The 21,902-nt window shown below is 39.3% G+C and overlaps 1 protein-coding gene and 1 long non-coding RNA gene across 2 annotated transcripts; one reads left to right on the top strand and one right to left on the bottom strand.

Annotated features, from left to right (window-relative positions):
- Positions 1-2,806: 2,806 nt before the first annotated feature.
- On the bottom strand, positions 2,807-12,466 carry LOC128447856 (uncharacterized). Its single transcript, XR_008339677.1, has 4 exons — positions 11,125-12,466; positions 10,951-11,033; positions 7,824-7,869; positions 2,807-4,255 (listed from the first exon to the last, which is right to left on the bottom strand). It is a non-coding gene; the product is annotated as an uncharacterized LOC128447856 (long non-coding RNA).
- A 190-nt stretch (positions 12,467-12,656) lies between these two features.
- On the top strand, positions 12,657-21,860 carry abhd17ab (abhydrolase domain containing 17A, depalmitoylase b). Its single transcript, XM_053430213.1, has 5 exons — positions 12,657-13,320; positions 14,178-14,557; positions 15,953-16,147; positions 17,527-17,706; positions 19,269-21,860. The coding sequence occupies exons 2-5, from the start codon at positions 14,184-14,186 to the stop codon at positions 19,492-19,494; spliced, it is 975 nt and encodes a 324-aa protein (XP_053286188.1). The 5' UTR covers positions 12,657-13,320; positions 14,178-14,183; the 3' UTR covers positions 19,495-21,860.
- The last annotated feature ends 42 nt before the right edge of the window (positions 21,861-21,902 follow it).

Below are 21,902 nucleotides of genomic sequence, written 5' to 3'. Positions count from 1 at the left end.
CACTGATTTCTTGATCACATTTTTTTTCTGCCATTATGAAAATGAAATCAATGAAAAATTTTACCTACTCTTAACTCAAAACATGTCCAGCTACATATCGCACTCTGAAGTCCTTGAATGTGGTGTCAGAGTCACAGAGTGCACCTCAAGCTCGAAAAAAACAAGCACCAAGGAAAAGGAATGTGTGTGACACAGTTGTATTATTTTACTATTATTACCTGTTATGCATAGTTTCTTCCATATCTTAAACAATCATAAGATTAATTTCAATTGGACAGTAATTAAAGCCAAAGCTCTATTCACACATGTGCTTCAACTGACCTCATAGACACTCTCACATTTAACACTTAGCAGGAAAAGTCCAGTTTGTCTCAGTGAGCATCAGGCCCAATAACAGGACCTCCCAGAAGAATTACACAGCCATTAATTCAATTTTATTTGTATAGCGCCAAATCATAATATACATTATCTCAAGGCACTTTGCATAGAAGGTCAAGACCTTAAGAACCATAGAGAAACCCAACAGTTCCCTGAATGAGCAGCACTTTAGTGACTAGGGAAAGAAAAAACTCCCTGATTAACTAAAATAAACCTCTCGTAGAAACATACTCAATGTGGGCAGCCATCTGCCTCGACCGATTATGGTGAGCTGAGAAAAGGGGGAAGAGAGGAGAGATGGGTGGAAAAGACTGGGAGAGAGAGACCACGAACAGTTGTGCACAATGCGAGGGAAAAAACTAAAAGTGAGTGACATGTAGTAAAATAAATAAATAAATTTGGGGGCAGAGAGACAGAAAGGAGGGGAATTCCCCCAGCAGTATAGACCTATAACACCCTAACTATAGGCTTTTTCAAATAGAAACATTTGAAGTTTAAACATAAATGTAGAGATGGGTTCTGCACTCTAAAAAGAAATCAGTTGGACCAACTTAATTGAATTACTTCAATTGGTAACACCCAATTCAATTAAGTTTAATCAAATCAAATAAACAGGTTAGACAAACCCAATTGCTTTGAGTCAGTTGTACTTAATAATCTCAGATAATTCAAATCAGAAATTTGCATATATGCAATTTAGATTTAAGGCAATTCAACTTAAAATTTCCACATTTTTCAACTCAATTATTTGCATTACCTAAAAGTAAAATATTTAACCATAATAACCAGATTTTTTGCTTTAATAGAAAGTAGTTTTTAAGGTTCCCTTTGTGTGTAAATTTAGTTTGTGCAATACACACTTTATATTTAAACTTTATTTAAGTAAGAAAATTTCACAACAATATTTTTGTTTTAAACCAACACATATGCATAAAAACATGTACAATTTAGGTCCTTTTCTCTCAGACAAAGTTATCAGGAACACAAATGTTTCTCAAACTATGGGTTTAACAAGTTGTCAACAATAGATTAAATATAAATCACTATTAAGACCGAAGAGCAACGTTAAATTTTTGGTCAGAATGAAAAAACACCGTGTGTGTGTGTGTATGTGTGAGTGTGCCTGCCTCATTTCGTGTCTTATTTGGTTGAGATTTTGTATATATGTTGAGTATTTGCCTTTGGGACTCCTGAGACCAAAGTATTGTCAACCACACCAATAGCATGCTCAAAACTTGCAGATTGCTATAGATTTTTTTGTTTTTTGTACTTCTGCCTAAAATTCAGAATATTGTCAGAATTTGTTCCCTTTTTTTCCTCAGGATTATGCAATACATACTAATCGAGCATGCGTCCTGAAGTCATTGTGCATCTACCTGAACGAAGACAATGAGAAACTTGTCAAGGAATATATGGTGAGTTTCCTACAGTAGGTGTTACAAAGTAGCCATAGACCAGTCTGAGAGAGCACATATTTACTTACTTAATTACGTTTTAAAGGACCTAAAACAATATTATTAACCATTTAAATTTATATTGTACTGAGCCAGACAGGTATCATTCATGCACACTAATAAATTAAAACACAAATGAACAGAACACAGCATTAAGATAAAGGAAGTCTTCATTGATGACCAGATGTGTTCAGTTCAAATCAAAAATGTATCCACGTATTTATCTCTGTCCAAAAGGCATCACATTTTATTCAAGCAGCTCCTTTTGATCATATTGGCAATGGTTTGATCATCTAATGATTCTGAAGCTAACACCATAACCAGTCTCTGGTTACTGTAGCAGCAGTAGTGTGTGTCTGTGTTAGCAGCAGACCAGCAGCTGTGTTTGGGTATAGAAGTGCCTACAAAATATAATTATTATATATATATTTTTTAAATAAACAGCTGTAATGCTGCATTGGACGCTAATGGTCAGCTTTGTGTTACCTAATGCAGTGCAAAATAAACTGCAGGTTGATTTGGTTCTTAGGAAATGGCCGGCCAGTTTTCTGTGATGGGAGTGTGAGTCATACAGAAGGTGGGTGCGGAGCCTGAAGATGAGCCAGAGGACACTGGTGTCCTGATTGAGGCTGTGGAGGTCCTCATTGAGATTGCCTGTGCTCTGCTCTTTGGACTGATACCTGAGCTACCCACCAGAGCTCAAATGCACTTTTGAAGTCCTGCAGAAGATTCTCCTAAACCTGGATGGGCAGAGGTTGTCGTCTAAGGCACAGTTCCTGAAGAACAAGCTTCTGCAGTGAATGAGCTTGAAGAATAATGAAAGAAGCTTGGAATTTGTATATATATATATATATATATATATATACACACAAAACCTACATTTGTTCATTCAACAAGACTGAATAGTGTTGCACTAAAGTGTTTGACCAATGTAAACTAAACTTAAATGAATTAGACAAAAGTAAGTAGCTACAAACATTTTAATTCAATTAAAAGCACATTAGTTGAATGAACATATTCAAATGACATTCCACCCACACAGATAAAGAAGATAAAATTATATTCACCCAATGAATCATTTTTTCATGAGTGTGTGTAAATCATGATGGTTGACAAAGATTCAAATGAAAGAATCATGATGAAAAGAAAAGAAAGAAAATTCACATGAAAAAAGGAAATCATTACAAAGGCATGGAGTTCATACAATGTGACAGATGTGGCTTTAAACTAATTAGATCTTAAAGCTGTCTCATGACCTGTCTTTAAAGTGTCTTACTTTACTAAGCTTTACTTTTAGTACTTATAGAGTTTCACACAAGGACTGAGCTTAATGGTGTGTACACTCTTATTCTACCTACATGGCTGATAGGAACTGGCATAGTTGGCTGCATCTAACTTCCTTTTCTATTCTCCTGACAAGTGTGAAACATCAACAGCATAACTACTCCGTCACCATGTCTCAAACAAGTGAGTTTAATATCATCGAAGGAGACCTGATCCCCTCCCCCACTACATATTACCTTGCACAGAAATACCTTGGCCAAGGCGCCTATGGTATGGTCATCCAATGCAGGAATGTGACCACCGGTGAAACGGTGGCTTTAAAAATCATCCAAAGCCTCGAAAACATTGACTGTGCACAAGAAGAGGAGGTCCTCCTTCAAACCATGAAGAAGCTCCACTCAGACAGGTTCAACATTGTCAAATTGTACGAGTCTCTCTTCTACAAGGAACATTACTGTCTTGTGTTTGAGCTCCTGGATATGGATCTGCATAAATTCAAACAGATCAGCCCGGGTCAACACCTTCAGCTGAAGCAGATCCGCCCCATTCTGCAGCAGGTTGTTTTTTAAACTCAAGCTCTTACACTAACTGCTTTGTAGCGTGAAGGGTAAACTTGGTCGTTACAGTTGTTGTTGATGAAATGAACTCTGTAGCTCATGATTATTATTATGCTTTTCATGATTTCAGCTAGCTACAGCCTTGAACTTTAGTGAACAGTGCAGGGATCATTCATGCAGATTTGAAGCCAGATAACATCATGTTGGTGGATCATGTCAGGCAGCCACTCAAAGTTAAAGACTTTGACTTTGGCATATCCTTCGATGATCCTGAGGAAATGATCGGTGAAACCCTCCAGACCTTGTGTTACAGGTAAGTAACTGACAGCACATCTGTATACCTGGGACAGTTGTGTTTGCTGTAAATAATTGAACAAGTCCTGTACACTGGCATGTCAGGTTTATATCTCAGAAACTGACAGTAACAAGGAGTTAAACAAATTTTAAACCTCAGTAATATGTTTGTGTTTCTCATCCTAAGGTCTCCTGAGATTCTGTATGAAGATCCTTTCAGCGGGAACATCGACGTATGGTCTCTCGGTTGCATTGCTGCTGAGCTGTCAATGGGCACACCGCTGTTCCCTGCCAAAGATTAGAATGATTTGGTCAGTATCTGCACTTAAAACACAACAAACACAAACAGTTCTGCCGTGATGTTTGTGTATTTTCGAATCCATACACTTGATTATTATAGTGAAAGAGTTTCCGGTAGAAGTTCACTGATTTTTACTATTCTACTAATGAGACAAACCAGAGACACTTCTTCCATATGTCTCAGTAATAGAAGTAAATCTGATGTACATGATCAACAAAGTAAACTTGAAGTTAAATAACTCTCACAATTTTGTGTTTTTTCCATAGATGAGGCAAATTGCATTTGCAATTAGAGATCCACAGCATGAAAGAAACCTCCTACCTAGTTTACAACCATTTAGCTGGCTCCACTAGCTCACTAATTAGGTGTCTTTCCTTCAGTCTGTGTTTCTTTCCCCTGTGCCATCCACTGCCTTATGAGCAATCTATCTCAATAAAACAATTCTTAATTTCGGTCAATAGGTTCAATTCTAGTTTGAGATCATCAGCCTGGATGAATTTATAACAGCACAACGTCTTCATAATCCAAACACGAGGACATCTAACATGTTGGTTTTCCTCATCTTGTTAAAGGGGAATCATCCTGTCTGGGAAGAAAACGTCCAAGCTGAATATTGTGACCTGCAGTACTTATCAACCTAATGACACAGATGCTGATGATGAGCCAGTATGAAAGAATTACACCCGGCAGAATTCTTCAGCATCCGTTCATCACGATGAGCCACCTTCAAGGTGGCACCTTCAAAGAAAACAGCCTCTCGTAAGTCTGTGCTTAGATGGTCTGTGTAAGTCTGTGCTGTTGGACATGGTCGCAAAATATAAGAGATATAAGGTGATAAAGGTGTTTGGCTCAGCAGTTTAATTTGTCTTCCAGTGTGAAGTCATGTAAGGATCTGATGGACATCTGCCAGGATCAGAGCTCTGAGGATGGAGGACATGGAGACCAGGTGATCCTGCAAATGTCCCTTAACGAGGTCTCCTCCATCAGCACTGCCAGCCCAGCCAAGGAGGGCACCAAAGTGAATGCAAAGTCTGGCAACAGGTGAGTGTTTGAAATATCTTTCTGTTGGATCATTTTATATTGTAAAAGAATAGTTCAACATTTTGGTAAATATTCTGTTTTTTTACTTAGAGTTCAATGGGAAGAATGATACAAATCTCATTAACTATGGATCTGGAGCCAAGTGCATTTTAGAATGTGAATTTTTAGAAATGTCCAGTAGTTGCTTTAAGATCAAGAGTTAAATTATTTTCTTATCCACATCTCAGACCAGAAGACTCCTAAGCCAAGGTCAGAAAGAGTGAACGACTGGCAGCCGCTCGAAAAGGCACAAGTGGGAAAACAGGCCCAGACCGGTGCAAGAGGATGAGAGACGGGCATGATCCCACATCCAATGGCAACCCCTCAACAAAGAAGAAACACATGGGCAACAGGTGGGGTGTTGGAACCGAGTTTGAAATATCTTCCTGTCTTGATCATTGTATACTGTTACAGTGTTTATTTGACAAGTGCACAGAAGTAATGTGAATGATATAGTCTTTGGCATTTTATACCCCTGTGTGATGTCATCAGGATTAGAAGGGGTGAAGCAGTGGGAAGAACAGAGCCGCCCCATATAGATCTGCAGCTATGTGCAGTTCAGAATGTGCATTGAAAAAAATTTAAAATAACTGCTTTAAGATCAAGAGTTAAATCATTTCCTTATCCACATCACAGACGAGAAGCGTCCCAAGCCAAGGTCAGAAGGAGTGAACGACTGGCAGCCATTAGAAAAATCAGAAGTGGGAAAACAGGCCCAAACCGGCAGAAGAGGATGAGAGAGAGAGAAGACAGTGTTGGACAAAACCGGTTCATGGGGAGAAGGAGGATAGAACTTGCCCTTTAAAAATGTCAAAATCGACAGTTTGAAAGAGGCTGATGAACTAAAGAGTAGAATGAGGAGACCAAACTGGACTTTCAAGATCTTAATTTGTGTTTTGTCTGCTCTTTTTAATTGATGTGTTCTTTCTGAAACGTCCCCTTATTAACGTCTTAACAGCTTGATTGTGAATTAATACATATGAAATAAAGAATTTGTCTGATGTGGGGATTTTCCACATAAAAAACTGCGGTGTTATTGGATGAAACTCCAGCCAACTTAATAGAAGAGCTGGAGCTTGCTGAAAACCATACGACCCCTCCAAATGTTCAGTGTTTTATTTCAGTCTTCTTAAAAATATTTCTTAATTATACTTAATTTGCTTTCACCTAAGTGCTCCCTTCTTGTTCCTTCCTTATACCGTAATTGCCACATTTAGTTTGTGATTTTTGTTGGGTGTATCTTGACATTGGGTCATGTCAAATCACATGATTTCAAGGGGGGGGGGATACCAGAAAGGGGCGGGGCAAGTGACATAAGATTAATGTTAACGATAAAAAATCTATCCTAAATAAGACAATATTTCTAGTTGTTATCAAATAATGTATATGATTCTTTGTGAAGTACCATCACCAATGACGAGTTGCACACTTCAATAACTTCACACAGCACCGAACTACAGTCAGTTTCATCCCTTTTTGGGGGCCCAAGGAAACATTTCCGGTGTTGTTTTCGTTATTTGCAGCGCTTTTCTATATTTACGTGCATTGGGACTTTCTTTTGCAGCCTCAACAAATTAATGTCATTTTTTTGGCATATGTTTTGTTAATTTGCAGTGCGTTGCGCTCTCTCTGCCACCGTACCACACTATACAATCAGAACGTATTGATACTGTAGTTTTCTACTCCCTAATATTGGTATTGGTACAGCCCTACTTTCTCCAGTTAGAATAAATAAAATGAAGAGTTTCCCCAGGCTAATGCATGTGCTTTAACGTAGAGCTTTATCAAAACTTGTAGAACATTAACAAAACGCACTGTCCTGTACATAATGTCTCATTACAGCCGTGTTACTGGTACTATATCACTCTATCCTAGGTGCATAACTTACCCTGGGTCAAATAAGTATTAGGTCCAGGCTTGAAATAACCACCATCATTCCAGGGAAAATCATGTCAAGAAAATAATGTATATCCCATTCATATATGGGAAAGGTGAAATTTGCAAAGAGATCTCATTCCTAAAGTAATTTTAATATTTACAGAGGAAAAAATCCAAAGGCCTTGTTGACCAGTTAAGGGTCGATAAAAAGAAAGTGGTTTCTCTGTGCTTTATGGCTCTGCTGTGGCAGATGGAGTGACAAATAGAGACAATGTAGTGCTAAAAAGACTAAATTTGGAAGTTATCGACTTGCTTTGTCTAAGTCTGAAATATCGAAGAAGTTTCATCAAAGCTTTGGCAGCTTATGGCCACAGAGAAGAAACGTGTTAAGGGAACAGTGATTCCAATGTACATCTGAAATATATAAAAATAAAATAAAAGCTGTTGTTAAAGCTTGAGTTAAAATAGTCATGTTGACCTCTACGGTTACTGCTGAAAGTATAATTATTTTGCTCACTTCAGAAGACACTGCCCTGTACATACAGTCACAATACATTCTATGGAAATGAAGCTCTTCATTCTTGGATTTTAACTTACCTTAAGTGAATCTTGTGTCCTGGGCTCAAGTAACCACCTGGAACGTCTGGAACAAAATCGTGTTAAGAAAATAAAAGTCCATTAATACTGGACGAAATGGGTACGTTTCTATTCAGCGTGTAGTTAGAGCTGCGAACAGTTAAACAGTTTTACATGTGGGTTCATTGTAGGCTCATTGTAGACTCTTTACACCAGAAATGGCCCTGTTTATGGATTCAATGGGCACAGCAGTGACTAGTTGAAAATACTGAGCTGGTAACACGGAACAACGTGCGGGTTATCTGCGCTGCTTTCACACAGTGAGCACTTATCGCCGTCGTCTCCATACTTAATACATCATTAATACAAAGGATGTCATGTCGCCCTGGCACAGGAATACTGAGCTGAGTACGCTCAGCGTAACGAGTTACCTGTGGTGCTTTCACACAGCGAGACTCGTCTCCATACTTCCCGACGTAAACACTTCGCCCGACCGTTTCAGCCGGGAGATATGCTCAAAACCCGGGGGCCATCACAGATGTGCACGAACATCAAACTTCAGGCAGGAGTGAAGCCGTTGAGCCCGGTGACATTTTCAGAGATGCAGATACAATTTAATGTCAAACTGAGGGGCTCAGGCTCCACGAAGAAAGACACCGGGGACGGTTTTAAACGGGAGTGTTTCGCTCGTGCGTCAGAGAACTTGGCAAACGGCTAGCTAAGGCTAACGCTAGCATCTAGCCCCGCTAGCTCCTTGAGGTTAACCCACAATAAAACACACGTCTTCCAAACTCACCGACACTAGTCTGGGTGAAATTAATCCTTGAATCGGAATCTTGAAGTGGCGGCTACAGGCTTGCGTAGGTCAGTCACCTGTGAAGACCAGCATCATTTATCATGCCACTACGCATAGGTGGAACCAGGACACCAGTGGACACGAGCTGGGTCAGGCTGTCGTGTTGGCAGGACTTCTACCACCTATTCATTGCACAATATCTAATACTATGGAAAAACATAAATGAACCATAACCATTACAAATGTAATTTTTTTTTGAATTTTTAATTAAATTAAACAAAATTAATAATAAAAAAAACGGCACGCACATCCTGCGCAGAAGCCCACTGCGCATATTCTGCGCAGTGGTGCGCACATCATGCGCAGAAGCCTACTGCGCACATCGCAGTTCTGCGCACATCATGCGCAGAAGGCCATTGCGCACATCCTGCGCAGAATCCAATTGCGCATGCATTTATTTTTCTTTTTTTTTTTTCATGTAATCATTTTTTTTTTCTGTTTTTGTATTTAATTAATTAAAATTTACATAGTATAATATACTTTGCAATTAATAGGTGAAATCTTGCCAATTATGAGAGTTCAGTATATTGCCGGAATGAAGAAGAGAGTGGGACTCGAACCCGCGACATTCTTGTCGGAGGACGTTCACTCTACCGACTAGGCCACACATCCTGCGGATTCCTGTGAGGAACCAAGCGCTACAAGACGATGGACTAGTGTCCATCCGTGCTGCTTTTGATAAACACTTCATAGAAAATATTTTCTACTTTACTACATATATTTGACAGCCTTACCTTTAGATTTTTGTATAAAATATATATTTTGTTATATTTAAACATGCTTTAAAAACCTATTGTTAGAGAATAACTGTTGCTTGTTTCCATGTGATGTCCTGAGGCTGCCCCCTGCTGGCTGCTGGGTTCCTCTGCTGCTCTTGTTTGGTTTGTGCAGCTTGTGATTAACTAAAGTTGTCCATAAAAGAAAGTCGTTATTATCCTTCAAGGGCAATTTGATGTACAACCAGCCATCAGTTCACGACAAAAATAAACCAATATATACAATGTAAATAAAACACGATATAAAACCCTATAGACTAAGTAGCAGGGGAAAATGAGCTTTTAATAAATTAATTGATTAGTCGAGCAACAGAAAATTACCATCAACTATTTAGATATTCTAGATAGATTTCTTACTACTTTTAATTTCCTGTTGTGTTTCTAATTATTATTAATGTTAGTGACATTTCCTTGATAAATGTGTGGAGGTTTTATCACCTCTGCTAAGGAGTTTATGTTTTCATCTCTGATTTGTCAGTCAACAGGTTTTTGTAATAAACTACTGGACCAATAACCACGAAACTTGCTAGAAGCAAGCTGCATGGATCAGAGATGAACCTATTGATCTCTACTCAGGGCCAGTCTAGTAAATGAATCTGGAATCGTCTCTCAAAAAACATTTCCCCCCCCCACAGGGTTTGAAGTGTGAAGCTAATGAGGTGTTTTATAAATCTATCTCTTCAATTACTAATAAAGCTCTGTTCAGTTAGACTCACAAAGGGATATAAGAACTGGGGTTAATGAAAATGCAAGAGAATTCAAAACCAACACAACTTAGTCCTCCTTAAGTTTTACTCAACCTGCGTCCCTGAAATTCAAGTATAGTACAGTACAGTGTGTCAGAGAGAACATTAAAATGAATTACACTGCATACAGTACAAGCGACACAAAAGTTTTGTACTAGGGGGGGAGAAAACTTCCTCCAAAGTCGTACACAACACAATATGGATGATGGGTATACAGTTGTAGCGATGGTGTATATTTGTGTATTCAAAACAAATGAGCTGTTAAAAGACCTACCTCATACATAACTAACCGTCAAGTAGATAAACTACAGGTGAATTTAGATAAACCATTAATATTAGAAGAAGAGAATTTCCTTCTCAAACAGAGAAACTGTCTCTGTTTACACCTTAATCCTAATATAGCTTAAAAACCCAAAGCAAAGAATTAAATCATTTCAACATGCATCAGTAGACATTCAATTATCTGAAATAGTTTTAATAAAACATGCACTTGTCAAAGTGTAGGTGTGCTATGTCTTGAAAATCAGCGACCGGATTCCTATCACTTGTCTGTGCACATGTACTAACTTTCTGGAGGCCAAGTATGAAGTATGAAATGTGAGAATGGATTTAAAAAAAAGAACTGAACGGGTTGCATGACAGTTTTCGTGTGTATGTTTGGGTGGTGCCAAATTGAAATCTCGCCTAGGGTGCCAACATTGCAACATTGTGTAAAACTACGCACACAAAACCGAAGTGACCGCATATTAACGCTAAGCGTAACGAGTTACCTGTGGTGCTTTCACACAGCGAGACTCGACTCCATACTTCCCGACGAAAATACGAGGGCCGCCGAAACAAACATGGCTTGGCTCTTATGAAAACATAACAACATATTCAGGGGACAATTTAATACCTTACATGATATATCATTTGATAAGAAAAAAATCGTTCACTTGACTTACCTGCTTGTTTGAAAAGAAAGTAGGCGGACATCGGTTGAAGAAATCTCGCCGGAGACATTAGAAGTTGACGTCATGAAGTCATACGCAAAATGGTTAACTTAAATGAGGCGCTTTGACTCCAATTAGAAATGTGCATTAAAGGAAAAAGCTGTTTTATTAAGTTGATAAAGTACACACATGTGGACTGCCACCACTAAAGCAGAAAACTAAGTGAGATTCACTCAAAGCTTTACATTACTTCAACTATTACTCAAATCCACTTTTGAGAGTGTGTCTCCTGAGCCAACAGTGGGAGCTGGTTCCACAGGAGAGGAGCTTGGTAGCTGAAGGCTACACCTCCTATTCTATTCTTACAGACTCTAGGAACCACAAGAGAGCCTGTGTTTTAGGAGCAAAGTGATCTATTGTGACAGTGTTATGAGCTCTTTGATATATGAAGGGGATGGATGTTAATTGCTTTGTATGTTAGGAGCAGGATCTTGATTTATATTCTGCTTTACAGGTAGCCAATGTAGAGAAGCTTAAACAGGTGTTATTTGATCTGTTTGAATTTCTGTCGTTACTCGTGCTGAGCATTTTGGACCAGCTGGAGAGATCCTGATGATAGAGATTTACAGTAATCCAGTGAAGAGGGAAACTAATGCATGGACTAGTTTCTCAGCTTCTTTCTGACTTGCGTTAATCAAATTGTTGGCGATTGTTTTCTTTCATCCAGTCATGATACACGTGTGAACCAAGTTTCCTGAAGATTGGTTAAACCAGACAGAATTGCTGCGTTTTAGGTGGTGCTGTGGAGCCATTTTGCCACCAAAAATATCTCCATGGCTCGAAACTTCAAGAGTGACAATATATATTTATTGTAATTTGGTTACCAAATGCTTTGACCATAGTCAACCAGGATAACTTGAAGTGTGTTTCGGATGGGTCAGCCATGGAAAGATCGTGAAAAAAATTAGGCCCCTTTGCAAAGATAGGCGACCCAGTCCGCCAACATGGGAAACTGAAAGACACAAAAAACTAATACAAATAGTATTATTGTTTGGTGTCTCTTTGTGTTTATTTGGTGTCTCCGTGTTTTTTTGTGTCTCTTTGTGGTTGTTTGGTGTCTCTTTGTGGTTGTTTTTTGAGTATTTGTGGTGGTCACTTTATGCTTCATACTGACTCAAGGGCCTGAAAGCTCAGGGGTTGTAAAGTCCCATTTTATCAGTTGCTTACACACATAAACGATGATGCATTATCTTCTTATTATTAAGAAGTAAATAAATACAATGTACAAAAGTGTTTTGTACGGACGCGTATTACATTCACTTATTTTATTTTTTATTTCAATTTTTTTTATGTGCTGGGCTCACACCTTTAATAAGTCTCGTCCTCTGTATCCTGATCACGTCATTAACAAGTGTCACTGCGACATGTCACCTTTCTTTTCTTCACAGGAGACAGAACAATGAAGTTCAGACATGTCGGGCTGGTCCATACGTCACTCTGAGCGATAACAAGTTTCCCCTCATTGTCCAATGGGAGCGCGTCACATGACATCCTGTCAGCTGTCGCTTCCGGGTGCGGTGAAACAGCGGAGAAGTCGGAAAACACCGGACATACACGGATTAGTTTAAATGAGGAGTCAGGAGGACACGGCGGCTCCGTCCTCTGCGGAATCACGGACGTACACGAACGTAGGTTGAACGTTTTTGTTTTTTAATTTCGGAGTCAGTGAGCGAAGTTTCTGCGGATCTGAGCCGTGTTTATGTCCGAAGGTTAGCTTAAAGCCCGAGTAGCGTTTAGCTGCTAAACGCAGACATACAGACGTCTCTGTCCGGGCAAACGAGTCGTGCTGTCACCGACATTGTTAATTCACACTCGTCTGTGGACCAGGGAGAATCACCGAGAGGGTTTGACTGCACCTGAGGAGCGACCACAGTTTGTTTTGGAGGTCAACAACACGGACGGAGAAACTCGTCGGTTCCCTACAAACGTCCAGGGCGTCGAATGTGCTAAACAACATGGACGTGACGTGGACTTCAGGCAGCTCACAGAAACCACAGCAGGAACTGAGTAAATAACATTTCCCTCTGTCAGCTGCTGACGGGACACTTCCACGGGATCCTGTGTTTGGCTGAAGAGGAGGAGGAAGTCTTTCTCTCTGTGTTCTCGCTCAGCTCGTCTTCACTCCCACTCAGCTCCTCGGTTCAACAGGTAGATCTGCTGCTGTCGGATCCATGTCATGTGCTTCAGAATCTAAAACACAATAAATCCTAGTGACGGGGATAACGATGTTAATAGTTGTAAAAAAAAACTGTACACAACGTATTTAGTTTAACCAACACACATGATTAGGTTTAGATGTCAAACAATAACGTTCATCTGCTTCTTTGTTTATCACAAGTCATCAAGTTATCAAATTGCACAAAAATAATAATGACACATTCCATAATTTTCAGACATTGATGTACAATGAAATTATAAATCAATTAAGAACCTGTCAACAGAACATGTTGAATATTATTACCTGATAAATTATTTAAGTGAAAATAAAGATAATTACCATTTGACAGTTTCATGCTATACAGCTATATCTATAGTAGGGCTGGACGATATGGCCAAAAATGATATTGTGATCAAAGTTTTCATATCAATCGATTAATAATTATCTAAATAAATGTCACATTATTATTTCTTTTAAGTTTAAAGACAAAGTTTCAATACAGACTTTTGTTTCAGTCAGTTGTGGTTTTAAATTATTCTTTATGAACAAAGACAAACACTTGATAAACAACTAAACAAATTTTACAAATGATGTGTTATAAGTCCTCTTTTTGCATAAATACTATTAAGCTTTTGTTATATTGCTTTTGATGAAAACTACATTGTGATAATTATAGACGTTGATATCGCCTAGTTCTAGTCTACATAGTCTTGAGATGTAACAAAGCCAGTGTTGTGGGAACCCTGTACATTTCATTGTAATAATTGTCTGATTATATAAACACTGGGATGATGTGGATGCATCAGCACACTGATCCTCTTGTCCTCCTCCTCCTCCTCCTGCACAGTGAAGGATGAATGGCCTTTCTTTCAGCGAGCTCTGCTGCCTGTTCTGCTGCCCGCCATGTCCCAGCCGCATCGCGGCCAAGCTCGCCTTCTTACCTCCCGAGCCCACCTACACGTTCCTCCCCGACCCAGAGGCGGGCCCTGCCTCAACAGGGCCAACGGGGGCAACGGGGGCATCGAACCCGCGGACACGGAGTGGAGCATCTGTTGCTGGAAGCGGAGGGTCCGGGGATGTGGAAGGTAGATGGAAGCTTCACCTGTTGGAGAGAGCAGAGTATCAGTACACGCAGAGGGAGCTGGACATGACGGAGGTGTTCCTCACTCGATCCAGCCGGGGGAACAGAGTCGGCTGCATGTACATTCGCTGTGTCCCTAATGCCAGGTAGGGAGTTTGAAAGGTTTACCTTCCTCGTCAGTGGGTGATTTATCAGTTCTTTATGTATGTACGTGTTTAACTGTTAATCTTGCCTTGCTCGACTTTTCTCATTCATTTTATGACCATGTCACATTTCCTCTGGAGTGATTCCACGCCCTCTTTTCTTGTCAATCTTCTCGAACACACATCCATGTCTACTTCCTTTACTTGACCTGTTGCGTTACTTCTCTGTTGACTCAGCTGACTCTAAGATTTCCTCTCTGGTTTTTAGTGCATCTATGCCATCCATTTTAACAGTCTCTTCTATCTCTCTTCATGTGATTTGTAGGAACTTGAATGTTGACTTTCCCGTGTGTTCTGGGATTCTGGTTCATGATAACGATATCAGTGTCCAGTGAGTCAGAGACATAACATGTTCCGCTATGTGGGTTTCCATCCTGTGGGTTTGTCACTGACTTTACTGTCTTTGATTGGTAAATAGCGTTAAACACCTTTTTTGCGAGATAAATGTATTGACGTCTGTTGGACACCAATCCTGATACTGTGCACAGCTGCTGATTCATTTACCAAATAGATTAAAAAGAAATGGATAGGCTTATGTTACAGTCATCGTATAGGTTAATGTCTATTTCCTATTACTCAAAAATGAATCCAATCTCAACTTGATATGGCAGAATCATTGTTGGGCCACATTCTCAGTGGAAAGGCCAAGAGCGAAGCCAAAGGCGGTGTGTGTGTGTTGAAAAACAGACCCACTGACAGAGGATCTCAAAACAGTCAGGTTGCAGAAAACAGATCAGGTTTCTCTGGAGAGCACAACATGCATTCATGATTGAAAGGCCACGGCTAGACTACCCTGCATTTATGGTGGATATGCTACTTCTCAGGTTGATCAAAATGTCTTGAAGTCAAAGACAATTTATGTGAGTTCATTGTGTTGTGGTAAACCAATAGTCCAGCAAGTAACACACTTTGTTTAACCTGAAAATAGCTTGTTTATGGTTTTGTTATTTGTTTATTCAACTTAGTTACCAGCTCGGATCCGTGATTGAATATGATATTAATAATATAATATAATTTTCTGCTTCATAAGTCCAGTAGTATGTCCAATGTTTATATAATAGACTGTATATAGAGATGAATGGCATTATATCTTTATATTCAGTATATGATTCATATCACTTTCGGTCAAGCATATGACTAGTATTCTTTTGAAGTTATAGTATAGTTTAGATTTTATATAAAGGACTAATATTGATGCAAAGGATATAATTTGCATATTTAGCAGCAATATAAAGTGTAGACATTGCCAATATGATACATTGGTCTAGACTGTGTACAGGCTATACCCTAGAAAACTATATCTACTGGACCATATTTTGACCATGTCTCTCCTTTTAGGTTTACAGTGCTTTTCTCTCATGGTAATGCAGTGGACCTCGGCCAGATGAGCAGCTTCTACATCGGCCTTGGCACTCGCATCAACTGCAACATCTTTTCCTACGACTACTCCGGCTATGGAGTCAGCACTGGCAAACCCTCTGAGAAGAACCTCTATGCAGACATAGACGCTGCCTGGCATGCCCTGCGCACACGGTAAGAGATGATATAATTGGCCCATATATGTCCTTCAGGGGGATGATTTATTAGACTTCATCTTCCTCTGCCAAGAAGGGCACATTGTTTGGATTAGGCGCAAATCACACCATGTTAAAATGTGGATAGATTGTTTCTGAGAAGAAAAAGAAGGAGTGAAAAACGAAAGGAGACAGAAGAAGGAGGGTCAAATAAAGATTAAGATGTGAAGAAGGGGTGAATGAAGGCAGCAGTAGTTGTGATTAGGACAGCTGAGATGAAGAGGGGAGATCAGAGCAGTAACAGATGCCAGGGGAATTAAAAAGAGTGAGATTGATGGAGGAGAGCGGAGATTGGGAGAGACATGTCTCTTCAGGATGTTGTGGTGCGATAACGTGTCTCATTAGCGCACCTACTTTAATGTGGCTTTAACCCTGAGAGGACATAACACTAAAGATCGCTAACTAAGAGTTGATAGAGATGCTTTTATGTTTGGGTATATTGTCAATAAAATGTCATATTTTTTTATTTTGCCACTGTATATTTTTGCTGATTTAAAGGGATAGTTCACAGGAAAAATGAAAATTCACTCATTATCTACTCACCACTATGACGATGGGGGGGGGGGGGGGGTGAACTGTTTGAATCCCACCAAACCCTTTAGGAGTCTCAGGGGTAAATAGTGTTGCATCCAAGGTGACCTCTTCTTTAGACGTAATAAAACAACAGAAAATAAGACAACATGCCTCCATACTGCAGGTGTGGTGTCATCAGAGTGTCTGACAGCCTCGACATTCATATTAAACTCAAAATGAGGTAATATACACCATGCTTTTAGCCTTAAAGTCCACTACTGGAAGTAGTGATGCTAGCGGACACGGATGCCCTTCGGCGAGTGTGTGTGTGTGTGAGTGTGTGTGTGTGTGTGTGCGCTAAAGTGACGCGGCTCTGAGGAGGATATCAGAGGACCTTTAAGTGTGTGTATGTGTGCTCATGATGGCTGCTTTGTGCATCCTGCGTCAATTTGGAGCGTCGGTTGTGCATGTCCTCCGAAATTAATGCTAAGCGTACGCCACATGCACTTTGCACTTGACCAGTAGGGGCAGTGTGGTGGCTTACTGTCCCTTGGATGACATCACCCGCGGCGGGTTGTGTTTTTTTCTGTTTTATTATGTCTGAAGAAGTCGTCCAATTTACTTCAATTGTCTTGATTCGGCTGCAACGTCGTTTACCCCTGAGACTCTGAAAGTGTTTTGTGAGACTCACACACTCCACCAACCCATCCATCGTCATAGTGATGAGCAGAAAATGTGTGCATCTTATTTTTTCAGTGAACTATCCCTTTTAGGTTTTTTAGGCCCATTTTATGAGGTGTTCTCTGTCTCTTTGGTTTTAACTAGGTATGGTATAAGCCCAGAGAATATAATCCTGTATGGACAAAGCATCGGTACAGTTCCTACTGTAGACCTGGCGTCGCGGTATGAGTGTGCTGCCGTTGTTCTTCACTCCCCTCTAACGTCTGGCATGAGAGTGGCCTTTCCTGACACAAAGAAAACCTACTGCTTCGACGCTTTCCCCAAGTAAGTCTCTGCACATGTTGGTCTGTTTTTCAACAAGCCTCCTTCTCAGCCTCAAATATAAAATGATTGACACTTTCCTATATTGAATTGTTTTGAAATTCTGTTTCTTGAACTTTTGTATTGATGAAAGGTGTAATAATATTTTTCACTAAATGTGTCATTTGCCGCACAAAGATCTGATATTCGTAATAATTATATACAACAGTGACCTTTTTAGTAGAGGTACATTACTCGGGCAAGGTTTGGGACCAAAGTTATACCCTATCATATTAATAAACAAACACTGAAATAAATTGAATCAGACTCAGAATCAGAAAGTATTTATTGCCAAGGTTTACACCTACCTGGAATTTTCTTTGGTATATAGGTGCATACAATGAACATAAAACTTAAAACACAATAAGTACCTCACATAAGAAAAAATAAATAATAATAATAACTAAATATAAAACAAAACATGAATATATACAAGATATAGAAAGCAGAATAACTGTGTTGTTGCAGTCTTTACTAAAAAGAACTAGAATGTCACTGAGTCCAATTTGGCTCATATTCCATCCTTCTATCAAGTTTCATAGAAATCCACTCTGTAGTTTTTGTGTAAACATGTTGACAAACCGACAGACAGTGAAACCATATCCTTGACTGAGGTAATTAACATCCATTTTTGTTTACAACGATTGCAAACAACATTTATTCTATAGTGACTGCTGAACTTGTCCTATACCAGAATACAGGTGGGTGGTGATGAGTGTCCGTACTTTTGACTCGGTATCCTACAGAGCTTCTTTTTAACGCTTCATGTTCACTTACACTCTGAGATTTTGTAAGTCACTTGTAATGTGAGTGTTACCTGTTCTGTGCTGTAACATTGTATTTTTAATCCTTGGACACAAAACAATTCCCTTGGCCAGACAATAACAACTCAGAGTGGTGCTATCATTAGCCTGGCTCTATCCTTCCTGCTCTCCTTGTCAGTTTAGTTTTAGTGGCTGAGTCTGACGAAGGTCAGTCGCTGCCAACGTCAGCCTTAAGGGAACAAGTGGGTGAGGAGCAGAGGTGGAAGGATACCAGGGAATGCCCCACTGTGTGTGTGCAGTGATCTTAGGAGGGGCTCTGGTGTGTGTCTGTTGTTCAAATTGAGTAAGAGGGCAGTTGGCAGCGGCTCATGTGTGTATGTAATTTATAAAAAAATATGTTAATTTTTACTGATAACATCTATAAACCAAATTTGTGAACTCCAAATATTTATTGTTGTGTAACATTCAATCTGTTTTCAAATCTGTGCTATAGATGGTTGGGTTGGCACATGATCATTTATCAGCACAGAGGCAATAAAACCCTAGCAGTCACTGTCACATATGGCACTGCTGTTACAATAAACATTAAAATGTTTATCTACTTTTTAAATCAAATAAATATTTAATAGCTCAGAACAAATTAATATTGCAGTCCAGAAAAATATACAGCTTCCTAGATGAATTTTTTTTATCTGTTTTTTAATATATTTCACTAACTTTTATTGATGTCACATTTAATCTGTTCCTTATTTCTCCTTTCAGCATTGAGAAAGTGTCCAAAATCCCGTCTCCAGTGCTCATCATCCACGGGACCGAGGACGAGGTGATCGACTTCTCCCACGGCCTGGCTCTGTTCGAGCGCTGCCCCAAGGCCGTGGAGCCTCTCTGGGTCGAGGGAGCGGGACACAATGACATTGAATTATACAGCCAGTATCTGGAGCGCCTGCGCCGCTTCATAGGACAGGAGTTGGCGATACAACATGTCTGACCGTCACCAACATCTTCGCCCTTTTTCCTACTTTGCCCTGAATGGAAACATTTTCGAGTGTAATCTACAGCGTCTCTCAGCTTTCCACGGCACCAGAGGATGTAAAGTTTCACGTACTGTTTTTAAGGCACAGTATGCCTCAAGACTCAAATAGCATTTAGACTGGGTTTTTTTAGCAAAAACTTGAAAGTACAGATGCCATATGTTAGGTAGCAGCAGATATATTCATATAGTCTGCAATAACATTGACAGTGTCACAGGAAAATTACTTTTGTTGAAATTAGATGAAAAGAAAAAACTGAACAACAAGTTGTCGGTCAGATACATTGTGGTCCACATGGAGAGTGTCAGCCTACCTTACACCTGAAGTGTGCTGGGGAATATTTTGGTTTTCTAATCACTTATCAGAACAGCAAACAGGTTTTTAACTATGATCACTACATTGAGCCACCAGGTTTTATTTGTGGCTTTAGTTATAAATAGTAATATTGTGTAAAGTACATTTTTAAAACACAGTTAGTTAGTGATTTACAAAAAAGAAGAGTAAACTAAAAAGTTGAAGTGAGTTAAAATATATAAACGATTACGGCAAAATAAGCTCTCCGAGAGAAGTACGCTTTAAAAGACGAATCAGACAGTCTTCAACATTTCCTTGAGCAGGTCGCTCCAGACCTTTAAGGCCCCGAGTATAAAATCTCTGTCTCTTAACCTGGTCTTGGGAACAGTTAGAAGACTTCCTGAGGATTGAAAGGCTTCATACGGGATTGAAAGGACAAAAATATAATTTAGGATCAATCTTAAAACAAATAGGAAGCCAGTGTGAAGAGGCTAAAATGGATGTAATTTGATTGAGCCTCTTAGTTCCAATTAGAAGCAAGGACAGTCTGAAGCAATCTAGTCGTTTCAAAGTTGAATTTGGTTCGTAACAAAAATGTGTCTATAGTGAGATGAAACGATCTGCTTCCCCTGAATTTAAAATGGCTCTAGCATTTGCAAAATTTCTGAATTGATCAAAACATGACTAGCTTATATATATATATATATATATATATATGAGGACAAAATTGTAATTAAAATTGACCCCTGAGGCACACCACACTTGACATGGGAAAAGGAGCATCTGTAAACCTAATACAGTGCAATAGAAAAGCCCTCCAGAAAAGAATGTTTCAAAGGTGATGATTTGCACATTTGTTCTACTAATTGTTGTTATTCTATTTCACTTCATCACTTTGAGAAGTGTTTTTAAATACCTTGTACCCGTCATGTATGTAGATTTGAAGTGAACACCACTGGTGACGTGTCCTTACTCCCGGGGAAAAATGTAAACAATGCATTCAGATGAGTTTGTTTTTCGCTGTATTTGTGTTGTTTTGCTTTGTTTAAGGTATAGTCAGCTAAATTTCCCAAACCTTGAGTATGGTGAGCCATTAAAGCCTTATCTGTTGCTCATATGGTTTCTCACTGTCGTATCTCAGTGATGAAGCGAACTTGGCTGTTGAAGAACGACTGAAAATACCTCCAGCTCTTTGGTGTAGTGGAACATCTGAGAGGCTGTTAGCGCCTTCTTGTTGTTGGTCTTAGTTTATGTCTCACACCAGTCAGTCGCAGCTGTCGGCTAAGTTCCTGTTTCTTCAGTGTCTGGAACGTAGAAGCAACTCTAAAATTACACAAGTCATGGTTTATATAAACCTGGCCGATGGTCATCTTAGTCATTTGTTCTCCGTGTTAAGGTGGAAATTTAGTCAATTTAGAAATCTCTAAAACTTCAATTTTGAATCAAGTAGTTATTTTATGTTGAAATTGTCTAAAATTGTTATAGGCTAAGAAATAAGCTTCACATTGTGAGTCATCATAAGAACTAAATGTTTACTGAAATTTGACGACTGGACAGTGTCTGGCTCTTCGTCATATATAATTCAAACAGCCATTTCCTTTCCAGCACTGTATTGTACACAAAAGAGCAAACTGTCTCAGATTTTTGGTGGAAATATTACTGATCGGTTCTTGTATTCAAAGGGAACAGGTATATGTTTTTTTTCCGCTAGCTGCCCTTTGTAAGTAATGAAGATAAATCATCATCTTCAGACATCTGCCCTCCATTGCTCTCACTAACAAAAATAAGTGCAAAAGCAGTTTTACCTTTAACCAAACTGATATATTTAAATCTTAGCGAGTGAGTGTTGCATTGTTAAACGTTTGAGGTTACGGCTTTTCTGTTTGATTGTTTTCAAAGAAGAGTCAGGATTTTCAGGCTTTCTTGTCAATGTATGAACCAAAGTCTGACTTTTATTTGTGTTCTACCAAGTTTACCTGCTTTTCATGTTTGTATCTTTGTAACCAAAGACAATAATGTTCAAGTTTAAGCTCTTTTGCGAACTCTTTATTAGGGCCCGAGCACCGAATGG

Source organism: Pleuronectes platessa, chromosome 9, assembly GCF_947347685.1.
Source record: "Pleuronectes platessa chromosome 9, fPlePla1.1, whole genome shotgun sequence".
Taxonomy (NCBI): domain Eukaryota; kingdom Metazoa; phylum Chordata; class Actinopteri; order Pleuronectiformes; family Pleuronectidae; genus Pleuronectes; species Pleuronectes platessa.
Note: the sequence above shows the minus strand (reverse complement) of the source record. Positions and strands in the feature narration are given on the sequence as shown.

Bases quoted from the DNA above. Each gene is read 5' to 3' on its own strand.
- abhd17ab (XM_053430213.1), top strand. From the start codon at position 14,184: ATGAATGGCCTTTCTTTCAGCGAGCTCTGCTGCCTGTTCTGCTGCCCG. The intron at 14,558-15,952 runs GTAGGGAGTTTG...CTCTCCTTTTAG, and splicing joins CGCTGTGTCCCTAATGCCAG to GTTTACAGTGCTTTTCTCTC. The intron at 16,148-17,526 runs GTAAGAGATGAT...GGTTTTAACTAG, and splicing joins TGGCATGCCCTGCGCACACG to GTATGGTATAAGCCCAGAGA.